Below are 15291 nucleotides of genomic sequence, written 5' to 3' on the forward strand. Positions count from 1 at the left end.
GCTTAATATCTTGGCCAGACCAAATGCTCGCCGAGCTTTGTCACGTTAGCCAGACTACACGTTGGCTGTAAGTTTGTCTTGCAACCTGAAAAAAACGTAAGCGCCCGTAGAGTTTGTTTGACATGACAAAGAACCTCTGCAGCCGGTCTGCGGCTCGAAAATCAGCATGTCACACGCGTGCCCTCTGAGTTTCTTGCGTTTTTTTGCACATAGACCGGCCGTAGGAGCGCGTACGGCCGGTTGTGACCGAAGCTTTAATTAGGCTTTCATTTAGCATTGTGAATACCTCACTTACCAGTCACTTTAACAGAAACAGCCACACTCCTGCAGTTATCCAGGTCAACCAATTACATGGCGGCAGCAGTGCCAGCGTGAGTACAGGTCACGAGTTTCACATCAAACATCAGAATCGACCAAAAAAAAAACAAAAAAACCAGGCAACGTTTTTCCAATCTTCTACAGTCAGTGCCAGCTGTAGCTTCAGATTCTTCTCCATCGCTGATAGGAGTGGAACCTGAGCTTGTTTTCTACGTTTGTAGGCCATTCACCACCTCAAGGGTTTGTGCTTCCTGAGATGCTTTTCTGCTCACCATGGTTGTCAAGAGTGGTTATGTGAGTTACAGTAGACTTCCTGTCAGCCCAAATCAGTCTGGCCATTCTCCTCATCTGCTGCTCGCTGGATGTTTCTTGCACCGTTCTGTATAAACTGTTGTGCATGAAAATCCCAGGAGACCAGCAGCTTCTGAAATACGTAAACCGGCACATCTGGCACCAACAACCATGTTCGCATTTTCCCCACATTCCGATGTTTGATGTGAATGTTAACTGGCCTGGATCTGTGTGATTTCATGCATCGTGCTACTGGTACGCGATTGGCTGATTGTACAAATTACAGTACCAGTCAAAAGTCTGGACACGCCTTCTAATTCATTACATTACATCACAGGCATTTAGCAGGCGGATGCTGTTATCCAGAGCGACATACAACGTACCCAGAGCAGCCTGGGGAGCAGTTCGGGCTTTGCGTAGGTGCTTTGCTCAAGGGCACTTCAGCCATTCCTGATGGTCCAGGGAATTGAGCCGGTGACCTTCTGGTCTTAAAGCTGCTTCTCTATCCTTTAGGCCAAATTCAATGGTTTTTCTTTATTTTTATTAATAATAATAAAAAAAGGACACTTCATATTTTAAAGCAGTGCTTCTTAAACCTTCTCAGACCAAAGACCACTTTATCCATAAAAAAATAAAATACATTTTTGCAGACCACCTAACCCCCTAAATATCCTGAACAAAAAACAATGAGCCTACTTCAACAGTATATTACAAATTACACGCGAATGAAATGACAGTTTTACAAATAGTATCGCCAACTCACTCATTGTTGTCCTCTTAATGGGAAGATTGGTGCTGCTTATTCTGACACACCAGTGAGCAATGTCTGGCTCCAAACTGGACAGTTTTAATCTCATATTGAGGGCCACGCTGATCCGATTGCGCTGCTTTGTTTTCTCAAACAAAGAATTATCATGTCTTTGCTTGTGGCGGATGTTTCTTGGGCTTTTCGTTTGACTGACCCGGTCTTCACACACCGATCTGTTATCTTTTTGACAGTTTGATGCGAAGTCTAGTTTGGTTACTTGTAGTTTCTCCGCATTCCACATTCAGAGGTGACGCTGATTATGAAAGCGTGACCTAAACTGATGTAGCTATAGGCAGTGTCGCAAAACTGTTGGCTTGCTTCATGTCAGACAAATTCAAATAATCGGCTGCTATTTAAATTTACATAGGACTTTATTCAACATAGAAAACAACTCATCTGTGCTACTCAGAACTTTGCTTTTGAAGTCACGTAGGCGATTTGAGAAACACCGATAAAACGTGATATTTTACGATGTCAGCTCGCGGACCGCCAGGGGCCGCTCGCGGACCGCCAGGGGCCGCTCGTGGACCGCACTTTGAGATACGGCAAATTAAAGTAATGATGGATGTCTTTTCTCTTTACTTAGTTGAGCGGTAATTGATATATGGATTATTACAGTTGTGGAACAGCATGGGTGCAAGTATAAAATTTTCAAAAACCTGAAAAGTCTGACAAAGTCAGACGTGCATGGCACAGCCATGTGTGTGTGTGTGTGTGGGGGGGGGGTTTGTTACAAAGGGGGGTGAGCACCCCTTAAGCTAGCCGCACACTACGCCGATTTTCAGCGTACCGAGCCAACTGAAGTCGCGAGTCAGGCGTAAAGACTAGTTTTCGATGGTACCGACTCATCTCACAGCCGATTCGAAAAACTAACCGGGAGCCAGACTGATCGGCGAGAGTCGCTAGCAATAGCCAATCATATCTTTCGCATAGAACACGTGACATCATTAAACACAATTTCTAGCGCGAGAAATACGTGTTGGTAGCACCTAATGCAGGTATATACTGTAATTCCATAGACTGAAGCTTTATCCATAGACACAGTGGGCTGGAAAGCCACTCTGCTCAAGTTGTGTGGCTGAATTCCAAATCGCTTTAACTCCCCTATATAAGTGCACTATTTAAGGTTGGGAATAATAGCTCATGCAGCCTAGATAGTGTGCTACATATTCCATGTTGTGTCATTTGTAATTCAGCCTGTAGCATCTTCAAGTGTTGGATTTAACAGTAACTATATCCAATAGCCAATCACAAAGCTATTAAGTTGTCACGTGATATTTAGCGGAATGTTTGTTATGATGCTTAGTTCGCATAATCTCGTTTGGTGTCGCTTCAATCGCGACTGCACTCGTCAACAGTCGTGAGTTAGTCGGGGATATGTGCGTGCCCTGTCGGGAGTCGGCTCTGAAATGGGTCGGTTCGGTACCGCGTGGATCGGCGTAGTGTGCGGCTAGCTTTAGGGCTCGGAAAAAAATTTAAATTACAAGTTAAAATGGTTGTCTCTCATGCAAACATTTATAATATTAATAGTTATATGATTTGCATATTCACATCAAATGTTTAATACATTTCATCAATTCATCTGAAATAATATTTCAAGTACAAGACTTGATATTTCAAAACATCTAGCAACTACTAATTTAAATGTTGAAACAACCATTTTTAATATGCTTTTGCTCTGATACCTTTTTTACAATATATACACAGCTTGAGTTAAAATAAGGGGCCACATGTCTCGATGTCCTCAGAAACTCCTGGATTTTAGCAAATAACAAGATTCAGATTTTTCCATATACAAAAATATCTATATTTTAGAATCCATTACGGACTACAAATGAGTTTTCAACCACATTAGAAAAGATGATAAAGCTAACAAACTTATTTCAAGACCTACCTTGATAGTCTTTGAACAGCAGTCACAATACGCAACTCCCGGGACGTCCGGTTTTCTCAGCCATATTCCCCATTTGTCACCGTTTTTGTCACACTCGCTTAACCATTCCCATCTCCATTTATTTCTAGACGTCTTTTCTAATTCTTTTGTATTGGAGCCTTCCGATAAAAACTTCATTTTGACATATTTTGATCAGCAATCAGAGGCAAAGCACGTGGATCTGTCGCAAGGGAGGGAAGCGAAATAAGGCTTACTATAAAAGCTGAAGTTTCATTGGACGGCAGTTAACAGTGAGCCAATCAAAAGCACCGTTCTAACTTGCACCAAAAGAAATGGCGACTCATGGGAATAGCTGTGTTGATTTGGTCGAACAACGCGCTATGTGCGTGAAACATGATATCACCAGGGCTTTGAACCGGTTCAAGGAACGAAAACGAAAACTGGGAACTTTTTCTATTTCACATGGAACAGAAATGAAACCAGAAACTTTATTTTTTATGTTCCGGAACAGAAACGCTTATTAAAAATAATGGTAACCGGTTAATACCGGTTTTTATTTCGTTCCTCGAAGTTTCCGTAGCCTACAAATTAAAAAAGTCATTCTTCTCCTGCGCAAGTTTCTATGACCTGCTGGGGTTCACTTCCTGTGTGACGTTCGCTGACTGAATGGAGAGAGCAGGAGGGTGGACTACTATCACGTCTCCACATCTTAAATAAGAGGTAAATATTGCAGTCTATCGTTATTCGAAAACGTCAATTTCAAACACGATATCAATATATTTGTCCACATTAATGAGAGGCTCGCGAACATTAAATGACGTTAACCTCTGTTAGCCTATCAATGCATAGGGCCTGACTAGCCTTTGGTAACACACTAAACGAATTCTCTTTCATTTTTGGCACTTTTTCTGTTTGTGTAGATGGGAAGACATACTGAGAATCCAAATCGCCAACATTTGAAATAATAATTGTTTTGAATTATTTCTTGTCTTATTTAATGAAGGTTGTAATAGAATTAGCCTACATTTGGCTTAAGCTGGATGAGACAGAGACATAATTTTATAGCCATTTGTTAAACAGCTGACAGGGAACGTAATTAACCGTTCCGGGAACGAAATTGTTTTTGTTCTAACCGGGTCGGGAACGTCTATTTAATGGTGGAACCCAAAACCGGAAACGTTAAAATTCCGTTTCTGTTCGGAACGAACCAATAGGAAAAAAATTCTGGTTCAAAGCCCTGGATATCACACATGTATAATACCGTGAAACAACGGGCTAGTCAGGACCGCTTGTCGGTGAGCGGCGTATAAATTGAATGAGGTTTGTGGCGAAGACGAAATGAAAAGATTTGTCTCGTGCAGAGACTGTACCGCGGTAACGCGCTGAGAGTGAGACAGTGAGAGGGCCCCCCCCCAAAAAAAAATCTCAACGGATTTACACGATTTGGAAAAATGACTTTCAGAACCGAAAAAAACGGGAGCTTCCGGCACATGCCGGAAAACTTGCACCCATGGAACAGGGCTATTTACTGTATTATTTACTGTTTGATCTCAAACGCATTAAGAAGGTGAGAAACTCGTCCCACTGAGTAACCTTTGACGAGGCACAGCTGTTAATTGAAAAGCATTCCAAGTGACTACCTCATGAAGCTGGTTAAGATAATGCCAATAGTGTATAAATCAGACCTGGGCATTTTACGGCCCGCGGGCCGCATCCGGCCCTTTGGTTCATTCTGCCCGGCCCGCGTAAGGTTAATTAGAAATTACAAAATAAACGTATTTTCTAATTTGACCTCATGCATGGACTGAATGTGCATTGCTTTTATTTTGAAGTTGTGTTCAACAAAAACGCAATGCGCGTGACACGAACATGACATGAAATCCCACGAAACCTAATCCCGCGATAACTACTTCCGTAATTTGTCCAGACCAACCACAAACTTGTACGCCGTCCTTCAAACGGTCCAGCCGATCACATAGTGTGACGTCGCCAGCAGGCGCCGGAGCCCGAGCCGATCTGTAGATCTGATACCGACGTTGTTGCGAGCAGGTCACAAGAAGACTTTAGTCCCCAAAATCCAGGTATAGATCCTCTCTCACCGATGATCATCTGTCAGCTGTGCTTCGCATCTCCACCTCAGACATTCAGCCTGACTTTGATGCACTCGTTAAAGACCAACAGAGACTAGATTTCTCTCACTGAACAAATAAAAAACACCAAATGAGGTGATCAGACTACAAATGTGGGCATCATTATTATAATATAATAGCCTGGCAAGCCAGACTAAATGTGAATATTTAGTCTGGCCTCGCTCGTAGACATTTCCGAAGCGGGTAGGAGGAACAAACCGCTGTCTTTCAAACTGTCTCTGTGCGTATAGGCCAACGCTCTGACCAATCAGCGCAACAGTGACTGTGACGTAGTCAGAGCGACAGAAAGCAGTGGGGGAGACCTTGAAATAAATAATTTTTCAAAATGCGTATTAATTAATAAACAGGTTCTAGATATTAAGAAGTTTGGAGATAATGACCACAAGTTTGGAGTCTGTACCACATACTCATTTTTTTTCAAGTGTTTTTCAAGGGTTTGCTTAAACAGGGTATCTGCACATTTCTGATAACCAAAAATAATACTTTTTAAGGCCATTTTAAGACCTGTGAGAATAAAAAATAAGACCACTACCGCGGGGAAAAAATATTTAAAAAAATCAGACTCTAGGCTATTATGGTCAAAGCATATTTATATTTTAATCAGTGCATCTCCAGTTTACGAACAGAATCTTGTCTTTTCCACAAGTAAACGATTTTGCATATTCAGAATCAGGGAACATTGCCCTGAAGACGGTGCCCACGTTTCCGTTCGAATTGTAGGAGTGGTGTCGGTCAATCGTTTGCAGAACCCACAGTATTTCAGCCTTAAGTGTAGCGGTCGAGGCGAAAGCACCGAAGGCACTTGTGCTGGGAGAAGTAGGCACCGAAGGGAAAGTGGGCTTTGCGCTAACGTTTGCAACCGGTACTGCAAACATCTGCATGGGAACTGTTGTTACCTGACTGGCGGCAAAGCGTTTATGCTTTTCCCCTTTCATGTGAGCGTCAAGGGCAGTAGAGCCCATTGTTCTCAACTTTATGTCTTTCTTGCAGAGTTTACACCGAGCTTCATTTTCGGACGTTGCTTCTGACAACCAACCGCTATATTTCTGGTCCTCAAGCCACTTGTCCCTAAACTTACACTTCCCCATCCTACATGTCTGCCACGCTAAAGAAACCACTTCTTCGTCTTTTCCCACAACACTATAAGGAAAACACTGCCCCCTAAGTGTTGTGTGACGCCTGTACTTTTAGGTACAGAGCGGTCTTTTTGCCATCTTCTTGTTACACATTGACGTGCGCTGTTTGAACAACGTTAGCACGGAAAAAAAAATGTACAAACATATATTTTTCTGCCCCGATGAAATTTAATGCCACCCATATGAAAATTAATGCCACACTTCGAAATATTAGCAAAATATAAGGCTATTTAAGGCCTTAAACGCCATATACTGTATATCAGACTTTTTCAGACTTTTTAAGGATCCGCGGACACCCTGTTAAACTGTTTTTGAGAGTTTTTATTTAGTGGTGTTTGGTGAAATAATTTCCCTTAAATTTAAAATAACGGGAAAATAAGAAACAATCAAAAAGTAATGTTTCAAAGCTGTTTATTAATTCTTCGTACTGCACAAACTAGCCCCATCCTTTTGGCTACGAGCGGAGCCAGCTGGTAGATCAGACTTTTGCCATAGCCGGTCAGCAAAACAGCGAAAACGTCCTTCTTGAAAAGGAATGAGCGGAGAGCCTCTTCCTGCTCATGTTTCAACGAAAACTCCAAGTCTAATTCTTCTAAAACTGATTCCAAAGCGGAGTCAAACGCGCGCTGTTCACTAGCCGTAGCCATCTTTCCTGCTGCGCTTTCTCCAGCGTCGCGCAGCTTTGTCGTCACTCCTGCAAAAGCCCGCCCAAAGAATCCAAACAAAAACCTTGCATTGTGATTGGTGGGCACGATTTGATGCCCGGGGTGTTTTGTTTACATGGTGCGAGGCTAGACCCATTCGCTAGGCAAAAATATTTTTGGCCGCTAGGCAGGTGGGTCTAGTTTACTAGGCTAATAATATGATGCATCTTGTTTGATATTTGGAGTAGAAAGACAATATTGTGATGTCTTTATTGTGTTTTGGGGTGAATGTGACTGAAAAAAAAAAGGTACAAACGTTCATATTTTGTTAACCATTGTTTTGGGAAATTTGGTTGAATAAATGACATTTTTTGGAAGGCAACCTCGTTTTTTCCATACTCTTACCAGCTTGTAAAAACTGTTATTTACTGCTTTATATAAAGAAATACAATTAACATTATGCAGAATTTAGTTCAGCCTTTTGGTCCGGCCCTCCACTAAATTCTGTTTCTCATGTGGCCCCATGGAAAAAAATAATTGCCCACCCCTGGTATAAAGCATCATCAAGGTAAACGCTGGCTACATTGAAGAATTGAACATATAAAACATTTTTTATTTAAAGGTCCCATGGCATGAAATTTTCACTTTCTGAGGTTTTTTAACGTTAAAATGAGTTCCTCTGACCTTCTTAAGTCACCTCAGTGGCTAGAAATTTCATAATGTGTAAACCAAACTATGCCCAACATTTGAGAATGGCGCGTCAAAATGGCGCGTTGATAAACTCTTCCCTTGCCTACGTCAGCAAGGGAGATGATCCCCACGCCCCCCCTCTGGATTCCCACCCACTGTATGGATTGCCCCGCCCAGCTCAAAAGTTGCCACCAAACATGGAAATTGCGCTGTACATGGATGTGACAACACAGAAAGGAGTCTGTTTTCACTGCCGACGGGAGAGCCCCTGAAGACGCAGTGGCTTAATTTTATTTACTCCAATAATACGCCGTCGAGTCTACCTAAGACGGTGTATGTTTGTCGGAAGCATTTTCCTGATGAATGTTTCCACAACTTGGGACAGTACAGGGCAGGTTTTGCACATCAACTGTCACTGAAGCCTGGGTCCGTACCAAGCATCCCTGCCGCATCAGCCACAAACACCGAACAAGTAAGTGTAGAACTGTTAAGTCGTTTTGCCGTGTTTTAAAATCGGTGCCACGTTAGCCTTGCAATGGCTACATTAGCTGTGCAGCTAACCGCTTCCTGCAGTTAGCCAGGTACTCTGCGCTACAAAACCAAAAAGCATGCAGCATGCTCTGTTATAATAGCCAATCAAAACAGTTTTTACAAAGACACCCACATTCTTTTTTTTTTAAGTCACTCGTTCATTTTATTTGTTTGTTTGTTCAGTAAAAACCCAAACATTTGTTGAATTTATTTTATTTCCTCGCGTCGCACCTTAATGACATCAGCGCGCGGTATTTTTCCCTTCGCGGTTTGTTCCTTCTCTCTCTCGCCATAGTAAGACACCCACATCCGCTTGTTCTGACCCATTGGAGGTAGCGTCACAGTGCTGTTAGCCAATCAGAGGTAACACGTTTACATGTCATGAATATTAATGATAAGACCCGCCCCCACCCTCTACCCTTCCCCGCCTCCTGCTTCTCATTAGCAAAACGACGCACTGGGAAAAGGGCTGAAATGGGGCTTTCTCCCAGGAGGCTATAACTACGTGCCGAGGGTTCATTTCGAGAAAGGCTGCGGATATAACATCCGGAAACCTCCACGAGCCCGTTTAAAGCATCAACAAACCACCATGCCATGGGTCCTTTAACACTTTTTGTTTACCACGTGTTACTTCATAGTTTTGATGTCTTCAGAAATACCTATAAATGAGTGGGGTGTACAAACTTTTGTCTGGTACTATATATTACAGTAGAGCATGATCACGCGTTCAGTTTTTGCCCATCGTCTATAAAACGTTTTAAATGTGGTTTTCGTACGCAATTCATCGCATCTAGTGCTTTGGGGATCCTTATTTGGTTTCCTTTTGTTCGGAATTATTTCCCTGTAATCTTTATAGAGTTTAACGCTCAACTCTGCAGCCGTCTTTATTGGACACGCTGCCGTTTCTAGACTGTTCTCATTACTGCTCATCCATCACATTCATGGGCGTGAACCGGGATTTTTATCAGCTCACTTGGTGGAAACGTAAGGTAATTTCCGTAAATGAAGCCAACGAACCTCCTCCGGCCAGGGACATCTGCATGGCATAGGCGATCTGCTCCTCCTCAGTCATGCTGCTGAAGTCTGGCAGCGAGGCCACCCCAGTCTCAGGCTTAGACACCGACATCTTCAGCAGAGCTTCCTCCGATTCTGAGAACACAGATCAGTGACCGTGTGAAGTTTAACACAACAGACGCAAAGCCTTTACTCCCCTCACTGAGCGGGATTCTCACCAACAGTTACCAAGGTTTCTTTTAAAGACGACGCTGCTCAGTAGGACACGGAAACACGTCGGGGTTTCGGTACAGCGTTGTGTTAATGTCACATCATGACTAGATAGGGATTTACTCAATACTACAGAGCTGATGGTGTTAAAGTAAGACTCTTAACACAGACAACTACAACCCCGATTCCAAAAAAGTTGGGACAAAGTACAAATTGTAAATAAAAACGGAATGCAATGATGTGGAAGTTTCAAAATTCCATATTTTATTCAGAATAGAACATAGATGACATAAAAGTTTAAACTGAGAAAATGTATCATTTAAAGAGAAAAATTAGGTGATTTTAAATTTCATGACAACACCACATCTCAAAAAAGTTGGGACAAGGCCATGTTTACCACTGTGAGACATCCCCTTTTCTCTTTACAACAGTCTGTAAACGTCTGGGGACTGAGGAGACAAGTTGCTCAAGTTTAGGGATAGGAATGTTAACCCATTCTTGTCTAATGTAGGATTCTAGTTGCTCAACTGTCTTAGGTCTTTTTTATCGTATCTTCCGTTTTATGATGCGCCAAATGTTTTCTATGGGTGAAAGATCTGGACTGCAGGCTGGCCAGTTCAGTACCCGGACCCTTCTTCTACGCAGTCATGATGCTGTAATTGATGCAGTATGTGCAGTGTAGGAAATTCATGGAAAATATCAGCCAGACCACAGGGCAGGCAACTCTGAAAAGTTGCCTGCCCCAATTTCAACTATAATCCGCTGTAATATCGCATAATTTTCGAAAAATTGTAAAAGAGGCAGTGCATGTAATATTGTATCATGCATGTAATTTCATACACTACCGTTCAAAAGTTTGGGGTCACTTTGAAATGTCCTTATTTTTGAAAGAAAAGCACTGTTCTTTTCAATGAAGATCACTTTAAACTAATCAGAAATCCACTCTATACATTGCTAATGTGGTAAATGACTATTCTAGCTGCAAATGTGTGGTTTTTGGTGCAATATCTCCATAGGTGTATAGAGGCCCATTTCCAGCAACTCTCATTCCAGTGTTCTAATGGTACAATGTGTTTGCTCATTGCCTCAGAAGGCTAACGGATGATTAGAAAACCCTTGTACAATCATGTTAGCACAGCTGAAAACAGTTGAGCTCTTTAGAGAAGCTATAAAACTGACCTTCCTTTGAGCAGATTGAGTTTCTGGAGCATCACATTTGTGGGGTCGATTAAATGCTCAAAATGGACAGAAAAATGTCTCGACTATATTTTCTATTCATTTTACAACTTATGGCGGTAAATAAAAGTGTGACTTTTCATGGAAAACACAAAATTGTCTGGGTGACCCCAAACTTTTGAACGGTAGTGTATATTCAATTTAGTTTTATGATTTATTACTGGTGTTTATGTATATAAATGTATATGTGACCTATGTTGCTTGAGGTCAGCCAAACCATCATGCTTCAGATTGATAGAACCAGTGACAAAAGCTCCATTGGCATATTTCCGAAGTCTATCTGGGGTTTTTCGTTTAGACAAGGGCCCATATGCAGCTCTACACACCTTACAGTAGATAGTTTGTTTGTTTGTGATCGGATACCAGCCAGTCAAACTCTTGCTTCCAACTGTCCACAACAGTTCTCCTTCTCTTATCTTTATCATATTTTTGTTGGTGCTTTCTTTCTCTCCTTCAGTTTGTTTTCGTTTTTGAGAGGTCTTTGGTTCAGGTGGTTTTATTCCAAGATAGTCGTACAACATTTTCAGATATTTGGAACAATTAACAATCAATTTTGTGTGATATTTTGACAAAACTCATGTGGTAGGACGCTGGTTTTCAAAGTCACAGACATAGATGTGACTTGGGGAGACTTGGGGTGGATTTCACTGAGCTGTGTGTATCGAGCTCTCGGATTGGCTGAACCTCCGATGCAACAGCCAATCAGAGCGCTCGTTTCATTTCTAAGCGAAAACAATATGGCTGCGCCCGCGTCGGTAAACAAACCAACAGAATCTAGTGAAAATGTCTTGAAGTCCTTCAATATGATGAAATATCGAGAGAACGATGAACCTCCTCAAAAGAGGGACCGCCCGTGGGGCTGGCAACTTATAAATTCATTCCGCCCTTGCTGCAAACTGACCGCGACGGGCGGTGGGGCGGGCACCCATTTCCTACACTGAGTATGTGGTTTGGCATTGTCGTGTTGGAAAATGCAAGGTCTTCCCTGAAAGAGACGTCGTCTGGATGGGAGCATATGTTGCTCTAGAATCTGGATATACCTTTCAGCATTGATGGGGTCTTTCCAGATGTGTAAGCTGCCCATGCCACACACACTAATGCAACCCCATACCATCAGAGATGCAGGCTTCTGAACTGAGCGCTGATAACAACTTGGGTCGTCCTTCTCCTCTTTAGTCTGAATGACACGGCGTCCCTGATTTCCATAAAGAACTTCAAATTTTGATTCGTCTGACCACAGAACAGTTTTCCACTTTGCCACAGTCCATTTTAAATGAGCCTTGGCCCAGAGAAGACGTCTGCGCTTCTGGGTCATGTTTAGATACGGCTTCTTCTTTGAACTATAGAGTTTTAGCTGGCAACGGCTAAAAAAAAAAACGGCTACTTTAATGACTATTTTTGTAGCCCACAGGCTCTAAATATTAATTTTCGATTTGAATAAAATTAAATGTTTATCTAACGGACTGACAATAATGTCAAACTGAACCGCACTCATTTAAGTTATGATTCGCGCTGTTTGTACCAATAATAACCACAAATTCCCCGCCGACTTCGTTGATCAAGGGAGAGTAACTCATCCGCGGCCCCGACATGCGCTGTGTGTGCGCGCGCACTCGGCGGAGGCAGTAGTGTGTCGGAGGGAACAGAAGCAGAGAGAGCGCTTATTTTGTCTCCGGTAAACCAGTCTTCTCTCGTTCAATTACGTGCTGGCATCAAAAGACACCGTTGGTTGTAAATGAACCCAAACTGAGTGGTTGGAGTGTATTTTCATACACAAATGGAGAAATGTTCGCCGAGTGTGTAATTGTGTAGCCACCACTGCAGACCGTTGTCGTTGTTAATTCATAGCATGCTCAGCTGCGTGAATGTGTCATGCACCGAAAATAAGAGATTTACAAGCCAGGAACGCCTCATGATGCAATACGCAAGAAAAGAAAGATGATTTACTGCCATTTTACTTTGTATTTGAGTAAAGTGAATAAATAAATGGTCTGTGGAAAATACATTTAATCCTGGGAACTGCGTGCACAGGAGTTTATTTTGTGTTTACCCCCCCCGGCTGGCTACTTATTTGTCATGGCTGGCTAGTATGAGCTTTAGTGGAAAGCCCTGGGAATGCGGACATGTCAAGTTCGATTTTAGATTTACGAACCCGAAAAAAAATGTCAAAAAAAAAATTTCAACCGCACAAACGGCACTCACCCGGCCGGTGGACCGGAAACAGAACATTTTTTAATAAAGGCCTGACAAAGAGTCATTGGCTGTGATGCGCATAAAAGGAGAGAAACTCATGGTGTGCCCCCCCCCATCCTCCCCTGACCTCAACCCTACTGAGAACCTTTGGAGTGTCCTCAAGCAAAAGATCTATGAGGGTGGGAGGCAGTTCACATCAAAACAGCAGCTCTGGGAGGCGATTCTGACAGAAATTCAAGCAGAAACTCTCCAAAAAACTCAAGTTCAACGGATGCAGGAATTGTGAAGGTGATCTCAAAGAAGGGGTCCGATGTTAACGTGTAACTTGACGTTTAGATGTTTTTGATTGAAATAGCTTTTGATTTCAGTAAAACCTCCGAATGCTGCAAATTCAACAAATGAGCATTTTCAGTTCTTTACAGCCTATAAAATGTTTTGAAACTCTGTTGTGCATGATAATTTGGAGCAGTGCATTCTGGGTTTTTTTATTTTTTTGGAAAAAATACTACCATTGGGAGATTTGTTCAGTAAAATTCGATTTATACTCTAACACAGTTGATGAGTTGAAAATTACACTGACTGTCTTTTGCATCGACCATTTCAGAAAATCAGAGAAAAATATCATTTGCATAATCATTTGGAATGTCAAACAATTCGATGTCAAATGTTTGTGTGTCAACAAAGTGCCGCCACCCGAGCTGAACCGGCAGTCAGAGGTGTAACTTTACGTTCTTGATAGATCCTTACCATCAGCAGTCGGAGTGGTAATTCCTGCTTCCGCAGCTGATTGGGCAGCCGCTCTCCGAGCCTCCTCCTCCTGCCGCTGCCTCTGCTCCTCCATGGACACACGCAGAGCCTGAGAGAGAGAGAGAGAGAGAGAGACAGTGAGTGAGTGAGTGAGTGAGTGAGTGAGTGAGTGAGTGAGAGAGAAAAAGATAGAGGGGGAGAGACAGCAAGAGAGAGACAAAGAGAGACAGCGAGAGAGAGAAAAAGATGGGGGGAGACAGCGTGAGAGAGAGAAATACAGACAGTGTGAGAAAGAAAGAGACAGAAAGACAGACAGCGAGTGAGAGAAACACAGCGAGAGAGGGAGAGAGAGACAAAGCCAGACAGCGAGTGAGAGCGAGCAAGAGAAACAGAGACTGCGAGTGAGAGCGAGTGAGAGAAAGACAGACAGCGAGTGAGAGTGAGCAAGAGAAACAAAGACAGACAGCGAGTGAGAGAAACAGTGAGAGAGGGAGAGAGAGACAAAGCCAGACAGTGAGTGAGAGCGAGCGAGCAAGAGAAACAGAGACCACGAGTGAGAGAAAGACAGACAGCGAGTGAGCAAGAGAAACAAAGACAGCAAGAGAGAGAGCGAGAGAAAGAAAGACAGACAGCGAGTGAGAGCGAGTGAGCGAGCAAGAGAAACAAAGACAGACAGCGAGTGAGAGAAAGACAGCGAGAGAGCGTGAGAGAAAGAAAGACAGACAGCGAGCAAGAGAAAGAAAGACAGCAAGTGAGAGACAGCGAGCAAGAGAAACACAGTGAGAGAGAGAGACAAAGACAGACAGCAAGCAAGAGAAAGACAGCAAGCAAGAGAGAGAAAGACACAGACAGCAAGCGAAAGAGCGAGCAAGAAAAACAGGCAGCAAGAGAGACAGACAGACAGCAAGCGAGAGAAAAAGACAGACAGCGAAAGAGCGAGCAAGAAAAACAGACAGCGAGAGAGACAGACAGACAGCAAGCGAGAGAAAAAGACAGACAGCGAGAGAGTGAGCAAGAGAAACAGACAGCAAGTGAGAGAAAGACAGCAAGAGAGAGCGAGTGAAAGAAAGACAGACAGCAAGAGAAAGACAGCGAGTGCGAGAAAAAGACAGACGGCGAGAGAAAGACAGCGAGAGAGAGAGCGAAAGAGACAGTGAGCAAGAGAAAGAAAGACAGACAGCGAGTGAGAGAGAGCAAGAAAGACAGACAGCGAGTGAGAGCGCGTGAGCAAGAGAAACAGACAGACAGCGAGAGAGAAAGACAGCAAGCCAGAGAGAGATAAAGAGACAGACAGCAAGCGAGAGAAAGAAAGACAGACAGCGAGTGAAAGAGCGAGCAAGAGAAACGGACAGTGAGAGAGAGAGACCGATAGACAGCGGGCGAGAGAAAGACAGACAGTGAGCGAGAGGAAGAAAGACACAGCGAGTGA

At 43.0% G+C, this 15291-nt stretch overlaps 1 protein-coding gene across 2 annotated transcripts in view; it reads right to left on the reverse strand.

Moving 5' to 3' along the window:
* Positions 1 to 15291, reverse strand: part of psmd4a (proteasome 26S subunit ubiquitin receptor, non-ATPase 4a) — a 69560-nt gene that overhangs the window by 9224 nt on the left and 45045 nt on the right. For both annotated transcript variants that reach the window (XM_060904886.1, XM_060904887.1), the window contains exons 7-8: positions 13863 to 13971; positions 9480 to 9611 (exon numbers count right to left, since the gene is read on the reverse strand). In XM_060904886.1, the coding sequence (XP_060760869.1) occupies positions 9480 to 9611; positions 13863 to 13971 (241 nt within the window). The remainder of the gene's footprint in view (positions 1 to 9479; positions 9612 to 13862; positions 13972 to 15291) is intronic.

The sequence above is a fragment of the Neoarius graeffei genome, chromosome 22 (genome assembly GCF_027579695.1).
Source record: "Neoarius graeffei isolate fNeoGra1 chromosome 22, fNeoGra1.pri, whole genome shotgun sequence".
Lineage (NCBI taxonomy): Eukaryota > Metazoa > Chordata > Actinopteri > Siluriformes > Ariidae > Neoarius > Neoarius graeffei.